At 40.6% G+C, this 13,560-nt stretch overlaps 1 protein-coding gene across 1 annotated transcript in view; it reads right to left on the bottom strand.

Moving 5' to 3' along the window:
* The window catches only part of LOC135513885 (zinc finger matrin-type protein 4-like), a 193,622-nt gene that overhangs the window by 71,681 nt on the left and 108,381 nt on the right, over positions 1 to 13,560 (bottom strand). Inside the window, exon 4 of the mRNA XM_064936878.1 lies at positions 569 to 725. Within this exon, the coding sequence (XP_064792950.1) occupies positions 569 to 725 (157 nt within the window). The remainder of the gene's footprint in view (positions 1 to 568; positions 726 to 13,560) is intronic.

Below are 13,560 nucleotides of genomic sequence, written 5' to 3'. Positions count from 1 at the left end.
CATTGAGTTTCTCCACCAGTCCATACTCCTCAGGGGGCGGCACGTAGCCTAGTGGTTAGAGTGTTGGGTCAGTAACCGAATGGTTCCTGGATCAAATCCCTGAGCTGACAAGGTCAAATCTGCGGTTCAGCCCCTGAATCAGGCATTTAACCCACTGTTTCCCAGTAGGCCGTCATTGTAAATAAGAATTTGTTCTTAACTGACTTGCCTAGGTAAATAAAGGTTAAAACATATATTTCTTTAAGCTACAGCTCCTCTCTGTGCTAGCTAGTAGCACAAAGTTTACCTGTGGCTTTCTGCTTGTCTAGTTGTCCTAGCTAGAACCTCTGTGTGTGAGGACAAGTACATCGATCTTAACACAGAGTTGTGTTAGACATCTCTGTCAAATCTGTCACCGCAAGTCTCCTCTGATGTCATCAGACTGCAGGCTTGTCGGGGTGACAAAAGGACAAGTTCCATTTCAACAAGGAAACAACATGCAGATGTCTCTACAAGAGAGTGAGTTAAAGAGACAGAAAGATAGAAAGAGAGCGAAAAGAGAGACAGAGCAACAGAGAGAGAAGCCTACCTTTGGCTGTGATGGCAGGCTGCTCCCCCAGCAGCAGCTTTAGTCTCTTGGCGTGGATTTTGCCTTGGTAATGTGACTGTGCCACCACTGCTGAGGTGAAGGACATGTTACACAGCGTGCAGCACTTGTTCTTGTCCACGTCTCCCTCCTCACTTCCCTGCAAAACACACACACATACACACAGGTTCAGTCAACAAGGCTATCAGCAAAAATTGAGTAACCGAGAAAAAAACATCACTGTTTAAAGGAAGTAGATTTTATTTTTTCACTGGAAGCTTTTGTTAAATGAACTGTGTGGTCAAATGCGGGTCATTTTTCAGGGGGAAAATCCCTCAAATGTAATATTGTTCTAGATGTGACCCCCAACCCCATATGATTCATCACTGTGTGTGGTGTAGTGTACTCTGCGTGAGGGTGAACTATAACCCTGCACCAGCAAATACTCCCCAAACCCTGTATGTTAGAGCCACATGGTGCGTAGGGGGAAGCTGTACATTTAGCAGCACATCAGTAAGCTCCACACGCCACAGTTCGTAGGGACAAGAGCAATCAACACTCCTCGTGGGCTTAATCATTTCGTTCTTGGTGGGATGCAAATGGAGGCATTTCAGAAGTTGTATGGAATATAAGAAAATGGGGAGTGATGGGATGGAGGACCTCTCCCTGAAACTGCATCTGTGCTGCCTCCCTGCCTGATGCAGAAACACATTATACTGACACAGAGAGAGTGAGCGAGCGAGCGAGCACCTGGCTGCCAGACTGTGGGAGATGGATGCAGCCATTTCTACCAGGAAGCTATCCCACCAGGCGGCTTAAAGACAGGCTGATAGTCCAGAAGAAAAACGATCAAAACTTCAGACCGTAATCATTCTGATTTAAGTTCACTTTCTTGTGTTGTGAAGGTGCTATTACATTTTAAAGGTCTAACGCAGCAGTTTTTTTTATCTTAATATCAAATCAGTTCTGGGTAACAATTAAGTGCCTAGCTTCTTAGCAAAGAGCAATTTCTCCAGCAAGAATTTAGCTAGGACTGTCTGGTAGTGGTCTAAGTGGGGAGGGGAAAACTGAAAACTAGCTGTTATTGGCAGAGAGGTTTGGAACACTCTTTCTACTTGGTCAATTAAGTAATTGACCACCTGGTGATGTCACCAGGTAGCCCAAAACTCAATCCCACAACAACAGGATGAAATTCCAGGCAGATTATTATTCCAACCTCACTGTGTGGAAATGCACTGAGTCTATCAAACATTAGGAACACCTTCCTATTGAGTTGCACCTCCTCCCTCCCCCTAATGCTAGCCCATGTTGACTCCAATGCTTCTCACAGTTTTGCAAAGTTGGCTAGTTGTCCTTTTGGTGGTGGACCATTCTTGATACACGCTGAAAACGGTTGAGCGTGGAAAACCCCAGTAGCGTTGCAGTTCTTTACACAAACTAGCACTTACAGTACTACACTGTTCAAATGCACTTAAATGTTTTGTTGTACCCATTCACCCTCTGAATGGGACACAAACACAATCCATGTCTCAACTGTCTCGAGGCTTAAAAATCCTTCTATAACCTCTTGATACTCCCCATCCCGGATCCGGGATCGTGAATAAAGCCTCAGGCTCATTAGCATAACGCAACGTTAACGATTTCTGAAAATCGCAAATAAAATGAAAATAATGCGCCTGCTCTCAAGCTTAGCCTTTTCTTAACCTCTTGAAACTCTAGGGGCGCTATATCATTTTTGGATAAAAAGACGTGCACGTTTTAAGCGCAATATTTTGTCACAAAAAGATGCTCGACTATGCATATAATTGATAGCTTTGGAAAGAAAACACTCTGAGGTTTCCAGAACTGCAAAGATATTCTCTGTGCGTGCCCTAGAACGTGAGCTACAGGCAAAACCAAGATGAAACGGCATCCAGGAAATCAGCAGGATTTTTGAGGCTCCGTTTTCCATTGTCTCCTTATATGGCTGTGAATGCGAGAGGAATGAGCCTGCCCTTTCTGTCGTTTCCCCAAGGTGTCTGCAGCATTGTGACGTATTTGTAGGCATATCATTGGAAGATTGACCATAAGAGACCACATTTACCAGGTGTCCGCCCGGTGTCCTGCGCCGAAATTGGTGCGCAAACCTCAGCTGCAAGTATTTTTCCATGGAATTCAGAGAAGAAAGCAGGCTTCCACGAACGATATATCAATGAAGAGATATGTGAAAAAACACCTTGAGGATTGATTCCAAACAACGTTTGCCATGTTTCGGTCGATATTATGGAGTTAATTCGGAAAAAGTTTGACATTGTTGGTGACTGAATTTTCGGTTCGTTTCAGTAGCCAAATGTGATGTACAAAACGGAGCGATTTCTCCTACACAAAGATTCTTTCAGGAAAAACTGAACATTTGCTATGTAACTGAGAGTCTCCTCATTGAAAACATCCGAAGCTCTTCAAAGGTAAATTATTTTATTTATTTGGTTATCTGGTTTTTGTGAAAATGTTGCGTGCTAAATGCTACTCAAAATGCTAAGCTAGCTTAGCATACTCTTACACAAATTAGTGAATTGCTATGGTTTAAAAGCATATTTTGAAAATCTGAGATGACAGTGATGTTAAGAAAAGGCTAAGCTTGAGAGCAGGCGCATTATTTTCATTTTATTTGCGATTTTCAGAAATCGTTAACATTACATTATGCTAATGAGCTTGAGGCTATAACTGTATACAGGTTTTTTTCATAGCCAAACGTGAACAAAACGGACCATTTTGTCCTACACAAATAATATTTTTTGGAAAAACTGAACATTTGCTATCTAACTGAGAGTCTCCTCATCGAAAACATCTGAAGTTCTTCAAAGGTAAATGATTTTATTTGAATGATTTTCTTGTTTTTGTGAAAATGTTGCTGGCTGAATTCTAGGCTTATAGCTATGTTAGCAATCAATACTCTTACACAAATGCTTGTTTAGCTATGGTTGAAAAGCATATTTTGAAAATCTGAGATGACAGTGTTGTTAACAAAAGTCTAAGCTTGAGAGCAAATATATTTATTTCATTTCATTTGCGATTTTCATGAATCGTTAACGTTGCGTTATGCTAATGAGCTTGAGGCTATAAATAGAATCCCGGATCCGGGATTGCGCGACGCAACAGGTTAACCTCTTGAAACTCCCCATCCCGGATCCGGGATTGTGATAAGCCTCAGGCTCATTAGCATAACGCAACGTTAACGATTTCTGAAAATCGCAAATAAAATTAAAATAATGCGTTTGCTCTCAAGCTTAGCCTTTTCTTAACAACACTGTCATCTCAGATTTTCAAAATATGCTTTTGAACCATAGAAATTGACTAATTTCTGTAAGAGTATGCAAAGCTATCATAGCATTTTGTGTAGCATGTAGCACGCAACATTTTCACAAAAGCCAGATAACCAAATAAATAAAATCATTAACCTTTGAAGAGCTTCTGATGTTTTCAATGAGGAGACTCCCAGCCACATACCAGATGCGCAGTGTTTCCTGAAAGCGTCTGTGTGTAGGAGAAATCGTTCCGTTTTCTACATTGCGCCTGGCTACCGAAACGAACCGAAAATGCAGTCACCTACAACGTGAAACTTTTTCCGGATTAACTACATAATATCGACCGAAACATGGCAAACGTTGTTTGGAATCAATCCTCAAGGTGTTTTTTCACATATCTCTTCATTGACATGCAGTTCGTGGAAGCTTGCTTCTCTCTTTTCTCCCATGGAAAAATTCTGGCAGGTGACTTTTGCGCACCAATTTCGGCGCAGGACACCGGGCGGACACGTGGTAAATGTGGTCTCTTATGGTCAATCTTCCAATGATCTGCCTACAAATACGTCACAATGCTGCAGACACCTTGGGGAAACGACAGAAAGGGCAGACTCATTCCTCTTGCGTTCACAGCCATATAAGGAGATCATGAAAGACAGAGCCTCAAAAATCCTTGTCATTTCCTGGATGCCAAGTCATCTTGGTTTTGCCTGAAGCTCACGTTAAAGGGCACGCACAGAGAAGATATTTGTATTTCTGGACACGTCAGAGTGTTTTCTTTCGAACAGTAGCAATTATATGCATAGTCGAGCATCTTTTTGTGACAAAATATCTTGTTTAAAACGGGAACGTTTTTCTTCCAAAAATGAAATTGCGCCACCATAGGTGTAAGAGGTTAACAACAGTGTCATCTCAGATTTTCAAAATATGCTTTTGAACCATAGCAAATCACTAATTTGTGTAAGAGTATGCTAAGCTAGCTTAGCATTTTGAGTAGCATTTAGCACGCAACATTTTCACAAAAACCAGATAACCAAATAAATAAAATAATTTACCTTTGAAGAGCTGCGGATGTTTTCAATGAGGAGACTCTCAGTTACATAGCAAATGTTCAGTTTTTCCTGAAAGAATCTTTGTGTAGGAGAAATCGCTCCGTTTTGTACATCACATTTGGCTACCGAAACGAACCGAAAATTCAGTCACCAAAACGTCAAACTTTTTCCGAATTAACTCCATAATATCGACCGAAACATGGCAAACGTTGTTTAGAATCAATCCTCAAGGTGTTTTTTCACATATCTCTTCATTGATATGCAATTCGTGGAAGCCTGCTTTCCCCTCAGAATCGCATGGAAAAATACCAGCAGCTGAAAAAGACGCACCAATTTTGACGGAGGACACCGGGCGGACACCTGGAAAATGTAGTCTCTTATGGTCAATCTTCCAATGATATGCCTACAAATACGTCACAATGCTGCAGACACCTTGGGGAAACGACAGAAAGGGCAGGCTCATTCCTCTCGCATTCACAGCCATATAAGGAGACAATGGAAAACGGAGCCTCAAAAATCCTGCTGGTTTCCTGGTTGCCGTTTCATCTTGGTTTTGCCTGTAGCTCCCGTTCTAGGGCACCCACAGACAATATCTTTGCAGTTCTGGAAAATTCAGTGTTTTCTTTCCAAAGCTATCAATTATATGCATAGTCAAGCATCTTTTTGTGACAAAATATCTTGTTTAAAACGGGAACGTTTTTCATCCAAAAATGAAATTGCGCCCCCCAGAGTTTCAAGAGGTTAACTGGTCTCCTCCCCTTCAGCTACACTCATTGAAGTGGATTTAACAAGTGACATCAATAAGGGGATCATAGTTTTCACCTAGTCAGTCTATGTCATGGAAAGAGGTGTTCATAATGTTTGGTATGCTCAGTGTATATAAAACAGGAAAACACGTTTGACTGCATAGGGCCTTTAACAGTCACAAACATATTTAACTTGTTTTGCTTGCTGGAGCCAGACAGTTTACATTTTAGACACAAAAGCATTCCTCATATGCATTTCCCTCGTATAGTACAGAATGTATGCATAATACGCTGCACTGCACTGAAAGGAATCTTAAAGAGCCATATGATGGATGAGCCCATCTCCTTCTGTGACTAAAACCCAAAGCTTGTTTTCAGGTATTCCCCATGGTTCCATCTCCCTGCGAAGTGGAGAACATGGCAGTAGTGGGTAGTGATCTGGCTACAGCACAGCACACTGACACAACGCTGTGCTTTAAAGGCACAGTCACACGTTACATGACACCAATACAAAACACTCCTCTATACATAGCCTTGACATGCAATTCCCCGTACTACTGAGCCGAACAGAACAGATCGGATCCTTGATGGTGCACTGCAGTGTGATGTAGGCCTAGGGTCTGCAGGCTTGCGAGAGACGGCGTGTGGATGTGCCCCAAATGTGACTCTTTTCAGGAAACGAGGCATATGTTGCACGCCACTACTTCACATGAGAAGCATTTGAACATAAACATGTATTTTTCGGTGCAGAAATGCCTTCTGGAACATGTGAACTTTCATTCAATCCATAAATATTTATCCAATTGTTAAATTACAAGCCTAATTGGTTTAGCCAAGGAAAAAGTCAGGAACCTTCCCACTAGCCATGATTGGTCGAGATAATGTATAGGCTGGACATGCCGGGAGATGAGTTTGGATTGGTCTGCCATGTAGCATGTCTATAACGTGAGCTGTTCAGTTTGAAATATATAATGTTAACCATCGAGAACTACAAACGTTTTGCTACTTTTCTCTTCAACATTGATGCCCTGAATTTAGCAGGCACTATCGACAGATCAGTAGGAAAAAATGATGGGTTACTTACCTGCAATGCTCAGTGTGAACCGGAGTGACTTGACACAAAGCTGGCCAAACAAGATGTAGCTACAAACAAAACGGAGTTAAAACCTGTTAGAGATCGGGCTACTTTTTTCAACATTCTGTTAAAAATCGCGCAACATTTCAACGTCCTGCTACTCATGCCAGGAATATAGTATATGCATATGATTTAGTATGTGTGGATAGAAAACACTCTGAAGTTTCTAGAACTGGTTAAATGATGTCTGTGACTATAACAGAAAGTGTTTCGTGGTCAAAATCGCAAGGAAACCTGATCACAAAATCGACGAAGAAAAAATCAATCCGCCAGTATCTGTATTGTCTATTGCAAGGTTTAATAGATAGCGACCGGCTTACAGTTCCAACAGCTTCCACACGATGTCGCCAGTGTTGTGAATTCTATGCAGTTAAATCCTTGGTCATATGATTAATAGGCACATCCTCTCTTCGGGTACTCAGCAGGAAGAAATGGAAGGGGGAAAATGGACTACGTTTTCCAAACTTGCTCCTATTGAATACAGATCGCTCCGTGATCAATTTGATCGTTTATTAACGTTTACTAATAACTAAAGTTGGATTACAGAAGTAGTTTGAAGTGTTTTGTCAAAGTTTATAGGCAACTTTTTTAATTTAAAAAAATAACGTTGCGTTTAGAAACAGTGTTTTTCCTGGATCACACAGTCTTCATAAATGGACATTTTGGGTATACAAGGACCGATTTAATCGGAAAAAAAAGACCCAAGTGTGATGTTTATGGGACATATAGGAGTGCCAACAAAGAAGCTCGTCAAAGGTAATGAATGTTTTATATTTTATTTCTGCGTTTTGTGTAGCGCCGGCTACGCTAATTCTTTTGTTTACGTCCCCTTCAGGTATTTCGGGGTGTTGCATGCTATCAGATAATAGCTTCTCATGCTTTCGCCGAAAAGCATTTTAAAAATCTGACTTGTTGGCTAGATTCACAACGAGTGTAGCTTCAATTGTGTACCCTGCATGTGTGTTTTAATGAACGTTTGAGTTTTAACGAGTGCTATTAGCATTTGGCGTAGTGCATTTGCATTTATTGTTGGCAAGGTGGGACGCTAGCGCGTCGGGTTGCCCAGAGAGGTTAACTGAGGACAGCGCCACGCATACAAAAGCATGAAAAACATGTTTCAACCAGGCAGGTGCACCACGAAAGTCAGAAATAGCGATATAATAAATGCCTTACCTTTGATGATCTTCTTCTGTTGGCACTCCAAAAGGTCCCAGATACATCACAAATGGTCCTTTAATTCGACAATGTCATTCTTTATATCCATAAAAACTCAGTTTAGCTGGTGCGCTTCAGTCAATAATCCACCCAGTTTCCCCCATCAAAATGCATACAAAATGATTCCCAAACGTTACTAAATAAACTTTTCCAAACAAGTCAAACAACGTTTATAATCAAACCTTAGGTACCCTAATACATAAATAAACAATACAATTTAAGATGGAGAATCGTTAGGGTCTTTACCGGAGAAAAATACCAAAGAACGCACTCTCTTCCACGCGCTTGGAAACACTACAGCCAAAATGGGAGCCACCTAGAAAAACTACAATTTCTGGCAAATTTTTCAAAAACCAGCATGAAACTCTTTCTAAAAAGACTGTTGACATCTAGTGGAAGCCCTAGGAACTGCAATCTGGAAGGATTTTGCCTTATAATAAAAGTGACAGCCATTGAAAACAGTAGTGGGCTGAATTTTTGGGGGGGGAGATGGTTTGTCCTCTGGGTTTTGCCTGCCATATTAGTTATGCTATACTCACAGAAATAATTTTAACAGTTTTAGAACCTTTAGCGTGTTTTCTATCCAAATCTACCATTATATGCATATCTAAGCTTCTGGGTCTGAGTAACAGGCAGTTTACTTTGGGCACGCTTTTCAATCCGGACGTGAAAATATTGCCCCCTACCCAAGAGGTTAAATGGTTCCAGTCTGCCATGAAGCATTCATCCATGTATACATGTAAGAGGGTAGCTACATTTTCCAGATATGTTTAAATTTAGTCAGAAAGTAATTTTTATTGCAAGTTAAAGCATACTGTTAGTTAGCTAGCAAACATTAGCTTGTAGAAATCTGTGTAGTAATATTATTTGAATCAGAAATACATTTGCATTCCTAGTTATAGCCTATAGTTAGTTAACATTGAACCTAGTTTGTTAGCTTTAGCTACCTGCAGATTCATACTACAGCTATGACAGTGTTTGTATTTGTAGTAGTATGAGTTGGGGTTATGCCGGTTAATTGTTTGTAGCTAGGTAGCTAGCTAGCTACATGTCTAAACAAAACACTCCGGCCAGATTATTAGATGACCCATCAAATTAGCAGGTGTGTCTGGGGGTGATTACGGACATCAATTGTATTTCATGAACATGTGTACATGTCTAGACAATAGTGACCCATCCACTTAGCTAGATGTGGGTGAGGGGTGGTTATAGCATTTCCTTCACATGACCCATCATTAGCGTCATCTAATAACAATCAAATATTTATCAAATAATTTTATCTGGACACTTTCTGTTTTTGATATTGGTACTATGCAAGCTCTATCACTGTCCCATTTAAACCTTCTGTATCCTGTGCATGTGACAAATAAACATAGATTTTATTTGATATAGCATGTGTTTACCACATGGCCGCACATGTGAATCCTTAAAGACATGGGTGGGACTTAGGCTTCAGAGGGTGTAAACTATGCTAAATGGGTGTAGACAAAGAAGGGCTCTCCAGTGGGTGTACCAAAACATTCAAGGCCATTTTCTCAAAAGTGGTGTTCCAAGTCTATCAACTTTCTAAGCAGAATTACTTTCCCATTGTTCCTCAACTGCAGTGTACGATATACAATTTTCTACCTCTGAGTCTCTACTTTTATGCAATATAAAAGACATCATTTCAAATTGTGCTACATAAGACCTAATCGAGGCGATCAGTCACAAATGGTAACCTATTAGAGATAGCACCAACAGAGATGGTCGCCTTGCTTCAAGTCCTTAGAAAACAAATTACTGCGTAGTTTCCTATGTATTATTTCTTACATTGTTAACTCAGAAAATCTTAAGTGTTATTACATACAGCCGGGAAGAACTATTGGGTATAAGTGTGATGTCAATTTAACAACATCACAACCAGGAATATGACTTTCCCGAAGCGGATCCTTTGTTTGAACCTCCACCCTGGACATAGGATCTAATCCCAGAGGGCGACCCAAAATAAAGTTGTCGCCGCAGGAGAGGCAGACGGAGCGGCCTCCTGGTCAGACTTAGAAGGCGAGCACACCATCCACCGCTTCCCGAGCATATTGGTCGCCATATCCAGTCCCTAGACAACAAGGTGGATGAAATTAGGGCACGAGTTGCCTTCCAGAGAGACATTTGTGCATTCGCACAAAACTGAAAGCACAAACCACCGCATTCAACCATTGAAAGAGGTCAGGGAATATGGCCGAATACAAATAGTTATTCCCTCCACAAGTCAATCAAACAAGCGAAATGTTGGTATAGGGGCAAAATGGAGTCGCAATTCAATGGCCCAGACACGAGACGTGCGTGGCAGAGTCTACAGGCAATTACGGACTGAAAACAAAACAGCCACGTCATGAAGAATACCTATGTAAGAATGCAGTTCATTGACTACAGCTCAGCATTCAACACCATAGTACACTCCAAGCTCATTATTAAGCTTAAGGCCCTGGGTCTCAACCCCGCCCTGTGCAATTGGGTCCTGGACTTTCTGACAGGCCGCCCCCAGGTGGTGAAGGTAGGAAACAACATCTCTACTTTGCTGATCCTCAACACTGGGGCCCCACAAGGGTGCATTCTCAGCCCCCCTTTTTTGTAATAATGGCAATTACAACAATACTGAATGAACACTTATTTTAACTTAATATAATACATCAATAAATAATGAAACATGTTCAATTTGGTTTAAATAATGCAAAAACAAACTGTTGGAGAAGAAAGTAAAAGTGCAACATGTGCCATGTAAGAAAGCTAACGTTTCAGTAAGTTCCTTGCTCAGACCATGAGAACATATGAAAGCTGGTGGTTCCTTTTAACATGAGTCTTCAATATTCCCAGGTAAGAAGTTTTAGGTTGTCGTTATTATAGGAATTATAGGACTATTTCTCTCTATACCATTTGTATTTCATATACCTTTGACTGTTGGATGTTCTTATAGGCCAGTGTAGTATATAGGCCAGTGTAGTATTGCCAGTGTAATAGTATAGCTTTCGTACCTCTCCTCGCTCGAACCTCGCTCGAACACAACGACAACAGCCTCGAAGCAGCGTTACCCATGCAGAGCAAGGGGAACAACCATTCCAAGTCTCAGAGTGATGTTTGAAACGCATTTAGCGCGCACCCAGCTAACTAGCTAGCCATTTCACATCGGTTACACCAGCCTAATCTCGGGAGTTGATAGGCTTGAAGTCATAAATAGCTGCTGACAAATTAACAAAAGTGCTGTTTGAATGAATGCTTACGAGCCCGCTGCTGCCTACCACCGCTCAGACTGCTCTATCAAATCATAGACTTAGTTATAACATGATAACACACAAATACGAGCCTTAGGTCATTAATATCGTCGAATCCTGAAACTATCATCTCGAAAACAAGACATTTATTCTTTCAGTGAAATACGGAACCGTTCCGTATTTTATCTAACAGATGGCTTCCATAAGTCTAAATATTCCTGTTACATTGCACAACCTTGAATGTTATGTCATAATTACGTAAAATTCTGGCAAATTAGGCAGCCCAAACTGTTGCATATACACTGACACTGCGTGCAATGAACGCAAGAGAAGTGACACAATTTCATCTGGTTAATATTGCCTGCTAACCTGGATTTCTTTTAGATAATATGCATTTTTAAAAATACATACTTCTGTGTATTGATTTTAAGAAAGGCATTGATGTTGATGGTAAACACAATTTATGATTTTTTGTTTGTTTTTGTGGCCAGCGGTTTCGACATGAATTGCTGTGTGTTGAGTTATTTTGAGGGGACAGCAAATTTACACTGTTATACAAGCTGTACACTCACTACTTTACAATGTAGCAAAGTGTCATTTCTTCAGTGTTGTCACATGAAAAGATATACTCAAATATTCACAAAAATGTGAGGGGTGTACTCACTTTTGTGATATACTGTATGTGACAAATAACATTTGATTTGATTATTTATGACCAGGGCTCTGCCATTTGGGATGCAGATGTACCCTAGGCTGATGGTCTGCTATCTGGCTTCTCAGAGACAGACTCAGTGTTAGTCCAGAGCTGTCAATCTGGGCCAGATCTTTCCTTCCTGTCTGGATAGTGAGGGAGAGGAACAATGGCAGACTACTACCACTCCCACAGAGTGATTGCTGAGAGGAGAGCAGCTTGAGTGGAGAAAGAGAGAGGCCTGCCTGCCTGCCTGGATACTGCTATGTTAGTCACTCAACAACACACACACTAGGGATGCACGGGTTGACTCATAACCCGCAGTCCCTGTGGTTATATCCACGGGGCGGACAGGTTTATGGTCATAAAATATTGTGTGGACGAAATATTGGGTGGCGGTCGGGTTCAATAAAGAGAAAAACAATACATTAAAAAAAATCCATAAATGTATCATTCTTGTGAAATGTACATCTACAGTGCCTTCAGAAAGTATTCACATCCCAGTACTTTTTCCACATTATGTTGTGCTACAGACTGAATTTAAAATGCATTCAATTCAGATTCAGTGTCACTGATCTACACACAATATCCCATAATGTCAGTGGAATTTTGTTTGTAGAACAATGTTTACATTAATAAAAAATGAAAAGCTGAAATGTCTTGTGTCAATAAGTATTCAACCCCTTTGTTACGTTAGGCACATTTTTACTCCTGAACTGATTTAAGCTTAAATAAATAATAATAAATAACTAATAATATATAACTAATAATAAATAACTAATAATAATAAATAACATAAGTTGCATGGACTCATTCCGTGTTAAATAATAGCGTTTAGTATGATTTTTTTTATGACTACCCATCTCTGTACTCCACACATAAAATTACTGTATCTGTAAGGTCCGTCCGTTGAGTACTGAATATCAAGCACAGATTCACCACAAAGACCAGAGAGGTTCTTCGATGCCTCTCAAAGAAGTTCACCGATTGGTAGAAGAAGAAGAAGAAGAAAAATGTCAGTTTAATTCAATAAGAGAATTAAATGTTGTTTTTTGCCATCATTGTAAGCCTGCCACACACAATACGATACATTTATTAAACATAAGAATGAGTGTGAGTTGTCACAACCCGGCTAGTGGGAAGTGACAAAGAGCTCTCATAGGACCAGGGCACAAAAATTCATATAATAACAATCAATCATTTTGCTCTTTATTTAACCATCTTACATATAAAACCATATTTGTTCATCGAAAATTGTGAATTACTCAACACAGTGTCATGACGTTGGCCTCTTTGAGTACAGCGAGCACCATCCCCCGCTCTCTGCTTCTACAACCAGACTGCTGTGGTCAGAGGTCGTAAATTCCTCAGATGACCCTGCCTCATTGCCACACAGTATTAGAGAAAGTGTCAACTTTCACAGAGGACAAAGGAAATCCTTCCACCTCACAGAACTTGAGGTACGAACAAATGTCATGTTCCAGAGAAAGTGTAAAAGTTCGGAGAAGAATCCAGCTACGAACTGGTCCGTTTGTCACAACTTGGAAAGCTCAAGAGAGACGGTGTGGCCACATTACCATAACGCTGTTTATATAATAGCCTCAGATATGAGGTTTACATCTAATTGTTG

The sequence above is a fragment of the Oncorhynchus masou genome, chromosome 25 (assembly GCF_036934945.1).
Source record: "Oncorhynchus masou masou isolate Uvic2021 chromosome 25, UVic_Omas_1.1, whole genome shotgun sequence".
NCBI classification, from domain to species: domain Eukaryota; kingdom Metazoa; phylum Chordata; class Actinopteri; order Salmoniformes; family Salmonidae; genus Oncorhynchus; species Oncorhynchus masou.
Note: the sequence above shows the minus strand (reverse complement) of the source record. Positions and strands in the feature narration are given on the sequence as shown.